This window comes from Mesocricetus auratus, unplaced genomic scaffold, assembly GCF_017639785.1.
Source record: "Mesocricetus auratus isolate SY011 unplaced genomic scaffold, BCM_Maur_2.0 Super-Scaffold_100011, whole genome shotgun sequence".
Taxonomy (NCBI): domain Eukaryota; kingdom Metazoa; phylum Chordata; class Mammalia; order Rodentia; family Cricetidae; genus Mesocricetus; species Mesocricetus auratus.
This window is the reverse complement of record NW_024429195.1, coordinates 1,619,840-1,634,326: the sequence shown is the minus strand read 5'-3', so window position 1 is coordinate 1,634,326 and position 14,487 is coordinate 1,619,840. Positions and strand designations below refer to the sequence as shown.

Genomic DNA, 14,487 nt, shown 5'->3' with positions numbered 1-14,487 from the left:
TTTTTTTGGGTGTGAAAAACTGACTTAAATCCCCCACTTGCTTTATCGTGGACACTCAGTCTTCTCCTTCTCCTGTAGGGAAAACAGTAACACGTGCGACTATAGCACAGTAAATTACCCGTTTCGCTGCAGCAGTGATGAGAGACACCACAGGTACCCTGGCATCCCTAGTACTGCATAAACGTAATATGGCTAACCAAATCAGAGTTACCTCCTCGTCTAAAGCTTACTAGAGTGGTTTTTTTTTAATTTAAATTAGAAACAAGGTTGCTTCACATGTCAATCCCAGCTCCCAATCCCTCCCCTCCCCCCATGCCCCCCAACCCTTCCAGCCCCCCACCCAATCCCTACTCGGTTCACCAGGTAGGACGAGGCCCTCCATGGGGGATATCCAGAGTCTGTCATTTCGTTCAGGGCAGGGCCTAGGCCCTCCCCCAGGAGTCCAGGCTGAGAGAGCATCTCTCCTTGTGGGATGGGTAAGCCAGGGATAAATACTGATCTACTGCCCAAGACCTCATAGAGCGCCTAGGCTTCCTCACTGACACCCACATTCAGGAGGTCTGGATCAGTGCCATGCTGGCCTCAGCCATCAGTCGGGGGTCCAAGAGCTCCCCCTTGTTCAGGTCAGCTGTTTCTGTGGGTTAAGCAAGCCCAGTCTTGACCCCTTTGCTCATCAGTCCTCCCTCTCAGTCACTGGGTTCCAGGAATTCAGTTCAGTGTTTAGCTGTGGGTGTCTGCCTCTGCTTCCATTAGTCATTGGTTGAAGGTTCTAGGATGGCATATAAGGAACTCATTATCAGGGAGGGGCATTTAAGGAAGCCTCTCCACTATTGCTTAGCTTGCCAGTTGGTGTCATCCTTGTAAATCTCTACTTTCGGGGATAATTTCTATAATATGTTACTAGAGTGTTTTAACCTTAAGATAATGCCCCCAATTTCCTGACAGCTTTAGGTAGGAGTCTTTGTGTTAGGATTGGGATACTTCCTACTGTTTTACAGAGGTTACCATTCTTCATAGTGGCATTTCACAAGACAGCACAGCACCACAGAAGAGTGGCTGGATGGGGGACTGTGAGGGCCACACCCTAACCACCTCTGCAGGTAGGAAGTGGACCAAGAGAACGAGACCTGGCTAGAGGTGTGTACTCAGAGACAGAAGTGAGATCTCGGCCACGCAATCCCAGTCTCTCCCCACAAACCTCCATCATGATTGTTGTTAGCAGCACCAACCCTACAGTTAATTAATATTTGTCCTTTTTTAAGTGTACTCACTTTTCAAGCTTGGGTTCGTATAAGAAGGAAAGGTGGATTCAGGGAAGAATAACTATAGAAGTGACAAACGTCCTTTGCCAATTATATTGTTTCTGGTGAATGCTAACATAAATGTGCATCTGTTAAAATGAGAAACATCAACAGGTGTTCCCCTCCCTTGGTATCACCTTGTACAACGCGGTGGGGACCACTGCCCCAGATCTCCTGGTTCTGAACTTTGTTTGCATGCTGAATGATGAATACCTGTGACATAAGTAAAGTGAGCAAAGGCATAGAACATCTTGGGCAACAATCCCTGTCACCAGGCGAGGCACGCTCTTCCCCCCACCCCCACCTCCCTCCACCCCCGCTCAACTGTTTCTACTCCCTTTGTTTCTCCTGTGAATGCAGGTCAATAAGGAGAGTCACACGTAAGCTGTCCTAAACGGATACAAAGACCACCATCGCAAAAAAAAAAAAAAAAACCAGCGGTTTCTTAGCACATTGATAAACTCTGGCTTTACAGTGAACGTCTGTAACTCAGAATGGAACCATTGTCTGTCATGAGCTTGTGTTCTATGCGCTCCAAAGGTGTCAGAGGGGTATACGGATAAACAGAAGCCCCGGTAATTTACCTTTAGTCTAACCGACACCAGACTGGGCTATGGGCATATGGACTGAAGAAAGAAGTCCTAAAACGTGGAGCAAGAACACATAACCTAAAGGTTAAAAACATCTTGACCTTACCAGTGATGGACCCACAGCACAAAAGAGTATCGTGAATGGCAAGAAAACGGCGAGGGGCTAGAGACGCGTTTCAGTGATTAAGAGCTCTTGCTGCTCTTAGAGAGAGAGGACCCCGGTTTGGTCCACGTCATCCACACGGCAGCTCGACGCCATCTAACTCTGAGTGGGCCTGATGCCCTCTTCCGACTTCCGCGAGCACCGCGCACAGGTGGTCGGCACACATGTGTCCTGCAGAAAACGCCCATAGACATAAAGTAATACAACGCTTTTACAATAGTAGATAGTTTTGGATTTCTCAAGTTTCTGAGCATCTTGAGTTGTAGGTTAGTCCTAAAGCTATCCGCTTACTTGTTTTTTTTTTAAACAGACATGGAGATTTTCATGAAAAGGCATGGTGAGGGTTTTTTTTTAAAGACATTATAGATCCTCAAGAATTACATAGTAGTTGTCAAGAATAAAGCATATGCAGACATAATATAGATGAGCAGTATTGAGTTAAAAGTTGAGAGCAAGGTAGCAGGCAAATCTGAGCAGAGGAGTCAGGAATGCTTCAAAAAAGAACCGGCCTATTGGCATACACGACAAGTCTTTAAAAAGAGGCGCAGAACTGCACGGAAAAGGGTATACCCGGTGAAAGATGTGTAACCATAGTCACTGACAAAAGGATCATAGAAATCACTTGTGAGAGGTATGTAGCAACAGCTTGAGTACCTGGTAAGCTGATCCCATTGCAGGTGCCGAATAAGGGCCAGCGCACGCTTTTAGCCTGGAAGTGGCATGTGCTTTGCCGAAAATTAGGAGCTTTGCTGGGACGCTGAAGAATAGGAGGGCTGGAGGATGCAGCAGCAGCTGTCAGGCAGTGAGTAGTCCAGGCAATTGAATGAAGCTCCAATGGAGATATCTGCGTTGGGAATAAGTAATAGGCATCAGATTAAAATTCTATTCAGGGTAGGGAAAGAATTTTTTTTCCTCCCACTAGCTGCTATTTGAAACTATTGCCAACCCTTGATATCTTGTTTGTATAACAAATAAGTTTGCCTGAAGGTCAGAGGGCGGAGCTAACCACTATCGAACCATAGAGGTCTGCGGGTCTCTACAGACAGACAGGAAGTGAGGTGGCTGGGCAGAGAGAGGGACGTAGGCCAGAGGAGACAGAGCTCAGTCTCTTTTTCAGCTGGGAGGTTGAGGAGGTAAGGTGTGGCCATGGTTTGTTCCTTCATCTCTCTGATCTTTCAGCATTTAGCCCTATACCTGACTCGGGGCCTTTAGTATTAAGAGCTGTTAGAACCGGGGCTACAAGAATGTTAGAACCTCTCTGAATAACGTGAACTAGTAGGAGACGCATTTCATTTAGGCTCCCACAGGCAACTACACACAAGAACTCTCCCTACAGGAGCACACAGGTCCGAAAAGTGTTGTAAGAATCATGGAGGAAGAGGGATAAGTGGACATTAAGCAGAAATAATTGTGTCTTGACTCAAAGGATGAAGGCACAGATAAATGGGGGAATCTGGAGTGATGCTATAAAAAAAAAAACAACCTTCTGTAGGAGGAAACAGTGTTCCGCCATTAACCATGTGACTTATTAGAGGCGCATACAGATGAGGTAATAAAAGGGCGGTTTACCACACCACTGACCACACCCACTTTAGGCATGATTAAAGATGTATATGGACATAGGTGGTGAACTACATCACTAGCCAGGCCCACTTTTGGGCATGGCTAGGGGCGTTTACGGAGGAAGGTATAAAAGACTGAACAGCGGAAGTCTAGCTCTCTTTTTCCGGCTTTTTCCATCTTCCAGTTCAGCGGCAGAAAACTACTCGGCTCACCTGGGTTACTTGTTGGTCTCTTGTGAGTAATTTCTACAATAAATACTTATTTTTACTTTCAGTAAGTGTGCTGTTTATCGTTGACTAACGATGTCTTGACTCAAAGAATGAAGGCACAGATAAACGGGGGAATCTGGAGTGATGCTATAAAAACAAAATAACCTTCAGATTTTCACTGTTTATGAAAGGGAAATAGAAAAGAAAATGCTCAAATCAAAGAATCAAAGTAAGGATTATCTTAAACTCTACAACATTTTATGGTACTAAAGAGACCTGTTACAACACCTGGTCTAGCTTTATAATAATCTCATGCAAGTAGATAATAGCTCACTTAGTTTTCTCTTTGCATAACTGTGCAACATCAAACTGAATGAAAGAACCTGGGTTTTCAGCTTCTGGCTTACACATCTCATTGCCAGAGAAAGAATGTGATCAGCACTCCACGTTTTTCCCTATTCCAAGTCAGCCTTCCAGCAAGACCAGCATCCCCTGGCAGATTGTTAGAAATGCAGAATTTCTCACCTCACACCCAAACCCACTGACTGAATTAACCTTCCTTCCCCTACCTCCCTCTCCTCCCCTTCCCTCTCCTCCCCTCCCCTCCTCTCCCCTCTTCCCCTTGCACATGCTAAGCATGCTATCACTGATCTCCTTAGAGAGATTCTCAGGAGATTTGTCTTTGCACTGAGGGATGGGTACATTGCTTGTGATGGAGTAATCCACATCTCCTTACCACAAGATAGACAAAACAGCCTTGCTGTATTTAGTCCCTCCTGACTAAGTGAAGACAGTGGTGCGGTGAGGACAATCCCCCAACCATGCACCCATTTCCAGCGCATTAAGGTTCTTCTATGTGGGCATTGATTGTGAATCCATAACTCTCCAGGAAATCTAGTAAAGAAAATCAATATTCTTTCCTAAAACTCTAAAATACATCAACACCCACAGCTCTGAGCCTAAAAACAGCTGGAGATGAGGACACCCCCCCCCACCCGACCATGCAGACATTTTGGTTTTGATCACTGGCAACTCACTGAATAACCATAAACTTTAATGTCATAGTAGCATATATTTGAATTTCTGCTTATTATTGTAATGGTGACACCCATTGTCCTCAGAGACTCGTGAAATACCAAAATACCTGGGAAACTTTCCCAGGTGACAAAATAGACCCAGTAAAAATTATTCCTCCGGGAAGTCGTTCTGAATCGCCTAAATAGACAACTAAATCGTGGCACTTCACCTGGATTAATATGTTTTAAAGGCAGAATTAACACTGCCTAAATGGAATTCAGTTCAGAATCACAGTCTCACAAATCCATTTAACAAAGAGGGTGTCAAACGCACTTGCCTGTGAGGGTCACGAGATCATTTCCTGATACTGCCCGGGCAGCGGGGTTCTTTAAACACCGTTGTGCGAGGTCTCCCCGGGAACGACTGGAGACTCGTTCTTTTCCTGCGCCCTTCTTCACAGCTATTCCGCTGAGCCTCATCTCCAGTCCAGAAAAGAGGGAAAGAAGCCAGGCATGCTAGCACGCACCTATGATTACAGCCTCTGGGAGGTAGAGGCAAGAGAATCACTCCAAGTTCAAAGCCAGCCAAGGCTGCACGCACAGAGCCTCTCAGTCAATCAGTCAGTCAGTCTAAAACCAATGAGACAGACTGACTTCCACCTGCCGTTTTAAAAGTTTAGTACCTCCCTACTGGCATGCTTAGTGTTGATACTTGTATAGGTAAAACTAAAAGCAATTCTCATAGTCGAGCAACTCAAGCCCAACAACTAGACCTGTGTAACTTAGGATGCGGAAGCATTTGGATGCTTTTATAAAGGTATTGGTGCGAGGAGGGTTAAGGCTGGCAGTAGATTTATTTGCTGAAGATGTGAGCATCTGGCCCTGCCTGGCTGCCCGTGCTGTCTCTATCTCCCAAGTGAGCTAGATTCTGCCTAGCACATTAATCTAGAGAGATCTCCCTGTCTTCTGTCTTCTTGAGGCAAATGAGTTCTCCAATAGTAATTTTCTATCCAAAGCCTTAAATTTCTAGGGAATTAAGGTCACTGCCAAGACTCAAGTGACTTCTTTCCGCTGATTGAAAGCAGGGTTACTGAAAACCCGGAGAAGCCAACTTTCCACTCACTGTTAGCAGACTTTAAAGTAATATATTTGAGGTCTAAGCCCGGGTTGCAAGGCTCGAAGCTGGAATCATTTTCTTTTTCCGAGTAGTATACAATACTTAATATAGAAACTGAGACATGTACTTTTGGTGAGTTAGAGAAAAAAAATCCACCACTTTAACAGCCCTGGGCATATGCCTAATCCCCATGTTCCCTGCAGGCCCACTCATAACTTTTACTGATGTTCTCTAAATTAAAAAGGGGGAAAAACTATGTATCTCTTGCACGTATTTAGGTTGGAATCTTAAATAATTAGAAGTTTAAGTAGATGTTCTGGGTGTTTTAAAAATAACCAGAATGTTACAAATATTGGCACTTGTAAAAATTTTTAACTTTAGGATTACTTTGTATGACTGTAAAACCTTTCTTGAACTACCACGTTAAGTTACTATAAATACGTGTATAACTTTGTGTAGCTTTTCTGGTTTGAGCTGCTATAGTAGCTATTATTGCTGTGTCACCCTTAAGGTGGCATAAGCACGTGTTTTAATGAATAATTCTAAAACACAAAATTAAATTTTATTAATAACGCATTTCTGTTTGTATTTAGTGTGTGCAGCTGTTTGATGGCGTGCGTGAGTGTGCAAGTGCCACGGCGTGCGAGCAGAGGCCAGAAGACAGCTTTTGGGATCCAGTTCTCTGTTTCCGCCATGGACTTTGGTCCTCAGGCTTACACACTGCCCTGATAGTGCTTTCCTGGTGTGCTGGATCATTGGATCATATCCCTTTTTCTTTGTGTTTAATGGAAAATTAAAATATGCCTAGGACTAGTAACCATGCCTGTAATCCCAGCAGCTGAGAAGCCGAGCAGGAGGACGGTGAGTTCAAGGCCAGCCTGGACTACCTAACGAGTTACTGGCCAGTTTGAGCTATGAGTCTCACAAAGCCTATAATGATGTAAGAAGAAGAACAGGATGGGAAAGGAAGGAAGGCATGCACAGGAAAAATGTAACGATTACTGGCCTGTGCATAGGATGCTGGTTACTTTGAGACAGGTCCTGCTGTGTCGCCCAGGCTGGCCTTGAACTCATGATCTTCCTGCCTCAGCCTGGGATTACATGTATGTACGTACAATCCTGCTGAGAATTATTTATGTCCTACAAACTGGCAAAATGATTCAACATTTTAAAAAACTTTTCTCTGGCATATCTATAACATACTAAATATCAATAAAGGTTGATAAACTACAAATTTGAGCTACACTTAAAAGAATTGGTGATACTGATGTCTACTACATCGGTTATTTAAAGATCCTTTGTAGCTAATTTGTATCCTAGGCACAATCACCAAGTAGAAGAGTCCTTGTAAAAGTGCATTTTGGGAGGAGACAATTTGAGCTTTTCTTACTTAGTCACTTCTGCCTTGCTTTAATAAAACTGCCTCAAGCGTACACTTTGGCACAGGACGTAAGGGAAGAAAATCATCAGTGTCCAGAAGTGTTTTGTTCCCATCACTGTACTGTACCTTGAATGTGAACTCAGAAAATTCCAGCATAGACCAAAAATGTCAGATGTCTACACTGTATGTCCATATGGAGAAATACCAGAAGTTCTGCATGTGTACACACTGTGAGCTCAAGATTGCTGGCCCAGTTAGGATCCTATTTGTACCCAACGTTAGATCTAATTAGGGTCCCCCTCTCCAGACCCAAAATCCAGTATGGAGGCTGTTCTGCCTTCCCTCAACCTACTACCATTCAGGAGTGCCAGAGGCCCCTGAAAGTTTTCCCTGTCTCATCGAACCTAGAATCGTAAATAGCCAAAGAAGCAATGAAAGGAAGTAATTATACTGTCCCTGTGCTTTTTCTGTAAACACATCTCTGTGGAGCCGCTGGTAATGTTTTTAGCCAGGGAGACCCTGCAGCCAACCAAGCCCGGGACTCACAGAGTCTTAAGACCTCTCAAGGAAGTTGGATATACAGCCGCTTGTAGCAGGGACAGGAGTACAGCCATGCAAATTGGATTTGAGGGCAGAGAGCCTGAAATTCCTTGTGGCCTACACAGTGTGTGTGTTCTAAGCCAACAATAGTTCCTGTCATTAAATTCTTACTTTTACAAATCACCTTGATGCAAAAGAAACTGTCTTTTCCACCTAGGCCCCGAATGTAGTCCACAGAGCAGAAATGTTATGGGTTTGACTGTTGCACTTAACGATTTAGGGATAGTTCGAAGGCCTTTAAAACTGGTTATCTAACCATATATATATTTTTTTTCTGCTATCAAGGATTGGACCTGCTGGTGAAGTGCTTTGCCACTGAGCTAATCCCGTAGCAATTAACCATTTCTAATTTAATGTTTCAAATGCCTGATGCATTTCAGTGGTGCTTGTGTGTACTCTATATTTCTCAGCTCTGATATTCTAAATATCCTGACTTTGACTTCACAGACACACTCTTAATTGCCCATGGTCCTTAGATACCTAGGGCTCTTGCAACTGTCCCTACCCTCCTGGGAACTAAGAGAACATGCTGTTGCTAGGGCACGGGACAAGACATCCCTCCCTGGGTCTAAGGACATATACCCAACTGAGTGTTCACACACTGACTGCACCTCAGCCCCAAAATCTTTATGAACTATTAGTAATTTTTATTAAGATGTGTGTCTCTCCGGTGTGAAAGCAGCCGGTGGAAGGGCCCGTCTCCATGGGCTTCAGGCCATGTCCCTCCTTTGTTCTCCAAGTTTAAAGCAGAATTGGATTTCCAGTGTAGATGGTGTGACATCTGGCTAACAGGTCTAGGGGCAGCAGCTGCCTTCCATTCACCATCTAAAACCTGATAATGGGAAAGGGAAGGGTCGGACACTCACAGCAAGCAGGCATCAGTCAGCAGCAAGAACTTGGGCCCCCTTGTTACGACACAAGGGTCTGTCCCTCTGGATGCCAAGGCTACTTTGCTGGGAACACAGAGAGATGTCAATTCCTTAAGGTAGTTGGAAGGAAGCCTCTGTGGGTGGGCAGAGGACAGAGAAATGGGGGTAGGGGGGTCAAAGGTGCCACAACCTGCACAGGGGAACTTTCCAGGGCACCAGAAGAATGAGTAGCACGAACAAAGAAACCCCAAGAGTGCAGTCCTTTGTGGCAGGGGTGGCACCAACCATTATGGGGTCAACGGAAACAGCAACAGCTAGTATTTATCGTTAGAAAAGAGTGGAGCATCTTGCCAGAGGTTTGAAATACATGCCACTTGCTCGTCCCCAGAGCCCGAGGAACTAGCTCTATTAGCTTCCTTCTACAGGTGGGAAGACAGAGGCCCAGAGAAACTAATCAACCCTCTGGACCTAGTACAGCTAATAAGTGGCAGCCCTTGGTCTAGGATTCGAGCTAGTACAGATAGGGAACTCTCCACCCCGGAACAATCTAAACACCATCTCTGTACTCTGCTGACAAAAAAAAAAAAAAAAGTTCAGCCTCACCTGAAGACAAACATTCAACAAGAGGCAATAAAGCCAGCTTCAAATGTATGGAGAATGCATCCATGGAGCAGAAGAGAGTGTGTAGACAGACCTGGAAAAGATCTTAAAAATCCTTTAGGGGGTCCTATAGAAAGTAATTTATATCCTATAACAATGAAATATTGTAGTCTTTATAGTACATTTAAAAAAATGATTTCCTACATCAAACCTTTAGGTCACGTGCTTTCATACTTATTTCTGAATAATGCTCCTACACCGGGAGATAATGTTTCTCCCAGAAGCCATGAGTTTTTTCGGCAAACATCTTAGCACCAGGTGTGTAACACCTCCCTTTGAGAGCATACAGAGACCTCCCCTCCCCCCCAAAGTAATACACAGAATGGCCATTGTTTCTGGTCGCCTACCAAAAATTGACGGCAAGACTTTGTTGCTGAAGACACCACGCACAGTCACAGGATACAGAGAAACCAAGCTGGAACCGAGTTAGAATGTATCTCCCTTCTCGAGTGTCACGGGCGAGAACAATAAAATCCCGCTCTTAACGCGGGCCCCTGCCTTACTTGGGGACTTACCGGTGTACCCCCTGACCGCTGCAAGTTCTGAGTTCCATAGGATCTTCTTCGTACGAGCGTCCCCGTACGGGCCACCAGTTGTCCCGACCACCTCGACCAGCAAGGAAGATGCGACTCAGGAACACTTCTTGCAGACAGTTTATTCAGGACCTTGATGAACAGTGGAAAGGCAGCCGCGGGAGAAACCCCTCCTGCTCCCTAAATAGCCGAGGCCAGCCAACCCTGAACGGCCACGTATGCATAAGCCATTGGTGCAACAGCGCGTGTAAGCAAGCTGATGATCATTGCATGACCCTGGCAGGATAGAAGCACGCCAAATAAGGAGTTGTTTGTTACCGAGAGCACTCACCGTCGGGATGGTGGAAGGCAGAAGCCGGTGCCATCTTTAAGGTGCGGTGTGGCGCAGCTCTCCACACTCGAGAGCTATCATATTAACGGTAAGAGCTGTGGAGGGTGCTACAGGAGAAGTCGGTCATCAACAGTCTTAACCTGCCCATGAGATAAGATGATGAGCAGCGTGGAAGGGCGTGCCCAAGAATGCAGTAGTGGCGCAGATGTTATGGGAGCAACCAGTCATGTAGTGACCAGCCTCCCCGTTTTAGCAGCCATGACAGTCTAACACGTGCTCGCATGGCCTTGCGGCTCCTGTCCTGGTCACTAAGAGGTCAGATGCCCTCCTCGTGGCAAGGAGCCAATCAGAAGTTAGCTGGTGCCAGACTGTGCTTTTCGGCTCTGGGTGTGCCACAGAAACACTAGCCCCAGCCTCAAAAAGGAAAACAAAACAAAACACCAAACTTGCTTATTTCGTATCCTGTGATTGATGTCTCTCAAGGTGCAGCTTTGAGACCTGTTTCTATGGAGTTTTAACCCTGATGCTTTACTTAACGGAGAGTACGGGTGGGGAGGGGTGCTTTTGCTGTTTTTTGTTTTGTTTTTTTCTAGGTAGACTATCTCTGTGTATCCTTGGCTTTTCTGTAACTTGCTCTGTAGACCAGGTTGGCTTCAAACTCAGAGATTTGCCTGCCTCTGCCTCCCAAGTGCTGGGATTAAAGGCCTGTGTCACCACTGCCCGGCTTAGGAATGTTTAAATGTGAACTTGTGTTCTTGGATTTTTATGGATGGGAGAACCCAACTGAGATCGTGTTTTTTCCGGAAAAGATTTGCATTCACCCAGTTAATCGTGCAAACATTTGTGGAAGTTTTAATTAAAATTCTCTTTTGATTTTTCAAATAAAGCCAGTGCAGGCTAGGTTATCTCACCAATTCTCAAATGGGATTGTGTCACATTCTTCAAGGGCAGCGTCATCTACTAGCACCATAACCAAGGGCATGAGCTGCCCCTTTTCTTTTTCCTTCAAGGACCTCACCAAGACCTGGGAATGGAACCAGCAAACTGGGTTGGGTATATCAGTGTGGCTTCTTCTGGAGTATTGTGGCACCTGTATTTCCCACTGAAGGGAAATTGGACATCGGTCTTGTACAGAAACACACCTTGAAGTGACAGTGTGAGTATAGGCAAGTTTGTTGAGAAGACTGACCTATCTTTTGTTCAGCTTGGAGATAAAGTATTCATTTTTTGTCATCTGTAGATCAATAATATTTTGATCTTTATCACCGTGCGGCAATTAGGCAAGAGGCCTGTCGTGTCACGTGCTGAGGATTATTGTGTCATGACGTGAGTTGTCCTTTGAAGCTTAGGCTGTTGATATTGAGCATACCGACATCCCTGGCTAGCACAGGGCGAAGTGTGCTTCATGCCCAACACTGAAGCAACTACATTTTAAGGGAACAGCTCAGAGCTCCCCACATCTGTTGATTTGTTGGGCCTTTCTCAACCTCTGAGCAATTTAAAAGGAATGAAACCCTGAGTTTACCAAGTTCACGTGACTATCTTTTTTTTTTGTAACATTTGAAAGTGTCTTCAGTCATCGTCTCTCATGATCACTCTTGGCTTCTAGAGCCTGCAATGCAGTCATTCTGACAAATGAGTGAACACCAGCGACCCTGTGAAGACAAGGAACATCACTCTGTAATGTGACATGAGGGAAAATATCCTCTTAATTTTCTAGCAGGTGCTGGGCTATGAATATGACTCATAAACACAGTTTAATTGTCTACCTTTTCTGAGGTGAAGCAGCAGAGGAAAATAAAAAACCTACTAGAACTAAGAGAGTGAAACGGGTTCATTCTTCCTACCTGGAGCATCTCCGGTCCCAAGGTTTGTTTTCGCTTCTTTAAATGGATCGCTGCTTTGTGAAGGATAGCATCTAAGGGGATATTTGTCTTCATAGAAAAAAAAAACAATTACTGTTGGTGGATTGAGTCTCTCACCTTTGGACAATTCAGGAGAGATAAAAAAAAATCTTAAGGGCTTTATAGAGCTGAGAATGGGTGAAGCCTCTCTCAGACTGGATAGAAATTCTCCCCAGGTGCAACTGCAGCAAAAACTAATCTTTCATAGATGATTTCACATAAAGAAGTTTAGCATTGGTCTCCTTCATAGAGGGAGGGTGCTGTGTGCAAACACACAATGTCAAGCATTGTTGTATGGGGTGTGTCGGCGATAAAATGAGTTAGACCCCAAAAGTGGTTCCCATTCCCTACATGCCAAAAGCGAAAGACTGAAGGGGCAGGGAAGAGGCTGGTTTGAGAATGGGAGGATGTGAAACGACCAACTGACAACCAGGAGCGAAAACTGCAAGGCGGGTGTGTCTTAAGTAGCCGAGGGCAGACATAGGACCAGCATGCTTGTGCTATCTCTGCCTGCCTTCCTTCCTTCAGAAACTGCGGGTCACAGGTAAGGGCCTCAGATATCAGTTCATCTTCTCTCTCCGTTGCTCACCCTGCTCTTCATTCCCTCTTTCCCATCACACCCTCTGGGGAGTATCACGTAAAGCCATACCGGGCAAAGGGACAAAAAAAAGGGGGGGCATTTCTATAATTAGAACAGGAGAATTTTGAAGAGCGCTGCTCATTCTATCACGCGAGCGCCATCATTTTCCTCCACCGCCCTTTGGATCGCTTTTGACAGCTTCCTCCCCAGTCCGTTTCGGACATCCCCCGTGGGGCTCCGTAATGATGGCGTGTGACCAAAGGGACACCACATCAGTGATCCGTGTGCATCGCAGTGCAGTCAGCGCGGTTTTGTGAGCTGACAATGATACCAGTGAGGATTTGTTTGAGGTTTCCTCGGGCACCGGACACCAAACACAGGCCGCATAACAGAAAGCTTGCCGTTGGCTCCGGAGAGGGACAAGCCTGTCGCCATCTTCTGTCACCTAAGCAGGTGACTGTTTAACAGGATGAGATCAAGGGCAGCATAAGCCTTGGGCTGGTGACTAGCAGGACGATGTTGATGAATGGAATTAGGACAGCTGTGGGTTTCTTCTCTAAAGAAACAAAAATCTCCAGAAAGCTTTGTGTTTTTAAAATTCTGCGTGGCTTGCTTGTCTACAGACTGTGCACACATGCGCGGGGCTTGCTTTTCTACAGGCTGTGCACGCATGCGCGGGGCTTGCTTTTTGCTACAGACTGCACGCATGCGCGTGGCTTCCTTTTCTACAGGCTGTGCACGCATGCGCGTGGCTTGCTTTCTACAGGCTGTGCACGCATGCGCGTGGCTTGCTTTTCTACAGGCTGTGCACGCATGCGCGTGGCTTGCTTTTCTACAGGCTGTGCACGCATGCCTGTGGTTAATACCAGAGTCGCCCAGGTCAACGACAGACCGTTGAACATCTTTTTTTGCAGTGTTTTCCACAGTGTGCCCACTCAGTACCGTTACCTCAGTGGGAATGGTCCCCAGCGGTGATTCTTAACCTGTAAAAGGTGCCAACATTCTTTAAAAATTACAGCATTGGGCCGGGCCTAGCCCCTCCTCAAGAGGACGCACATAAACACATTACAGGTGCTTCATGAAAATGTCAGGCTTCACAGACCCTCTCCTCTTGGAGCCTGTTCTAACAGTAACTCCAGCCTAAGGGGGTCCTCTTTAAACTCCAGCTATTCCATGAAGTCATTGTATTGCAACCCACCTGAAAAACAAGGGCTGGGGGAGAGGGACTCAGGTGGCTGTCGGTGACCGCCTGACGTGGCTCCTGGCCAGGTTCCAAGTCTCCCTCGACGCCTGTTTTGTGGACTTGCACTGAGAAGAACAAAGCCGACTCGGGAAGTACTTCTTCCAACAGAGCCCGGGCTGACGTCAGAGCAGAGGCCGGAATGCTTGGCCTTCTCGCCCATGCGATGACAGCTCCCGTCAAACGAAACCAACTCACAAAGTCCCACTCCACCTCCTGCTGCTGGCTCCGAAGCAAGTTACCTTTCGAGGTATCGGAGAGACGTATGTGGAAACCACCACCTGCTTGTTGCTGCAGGTCTTTGATTTTTCTTATCCATAGTCCCCCAGCTGCCTCCCAAAATCTGAATGTGTTGACAACAGATCCGCGGGAGTGCAGACATGCTGGGTTTTACTGCCTTGCAGGCAAGGGTCCTCAACAGCCATGGCAA

The 14,487-nt window shown here is 45.9% G+C and overlaps 1 protein-coding gene and 1 long non-coding RNA gene across 20 annotated transcripts in view; one reads left to right on the top strand and one right to left on the bottom strand.

Moving 5' to 3' along the window:
* The window catches only part of Lekr1 (leucine, glutamate and lysine rich 1), a 169,910-nt gene extending 163,154 nt beyond the window's left edge, over positions 1 to 6,756 (top strand). Inside the window, exon 13 of the mRNA XM_040754338.1 lies at positions 6,553 to 6,756. Within this exon, the coding sequence (XP_040610272.1) occupies positions 6,553 to 6,756 (204 nt within the window). The remainder of the gene's footprint in view (positions 1 to 6,552) is intronic.
* The window catches only part of LOC106021766, a 36,371-nt gene continuing 22,595 nt past the window's right edge, over positions 712 to 14,487 (bottom strand). For 6 of the 19 annotated variants that reach the window (XR_005880253.1, XR_005880255.1, XR_005880252.1 and 3 more), the window contains 6 exons: positions 12,181 to 14,299; positions 9,413 to 11,988; positions 4,563 to 8,772; positions 3,830 to 3,973; positions 2,709 to 2,898; positions 1,342 to 2,225 (listed from right to left, as the gene is read on the bottom strand). This is a non-coding gene — a long non-coding RNA (uncharacterized LOC106021766). Of the gene's footprint in view, positions 770 to 1,341; positions 2,226 to 2,708; positions 2,899 to 3,829; positions 3,974 to 4,562; positions 8,773 to 8,806; positions 8,894 to 9,412; positions 11,989 to 12,180; positions 14,300 to 14,487 lie in introns of those variants that run through there. The other 13 variants (XR_005880250.1, XR_005880249.1, XR_005880262.1 and 10 more) reach the window with 11 other exon arrangements.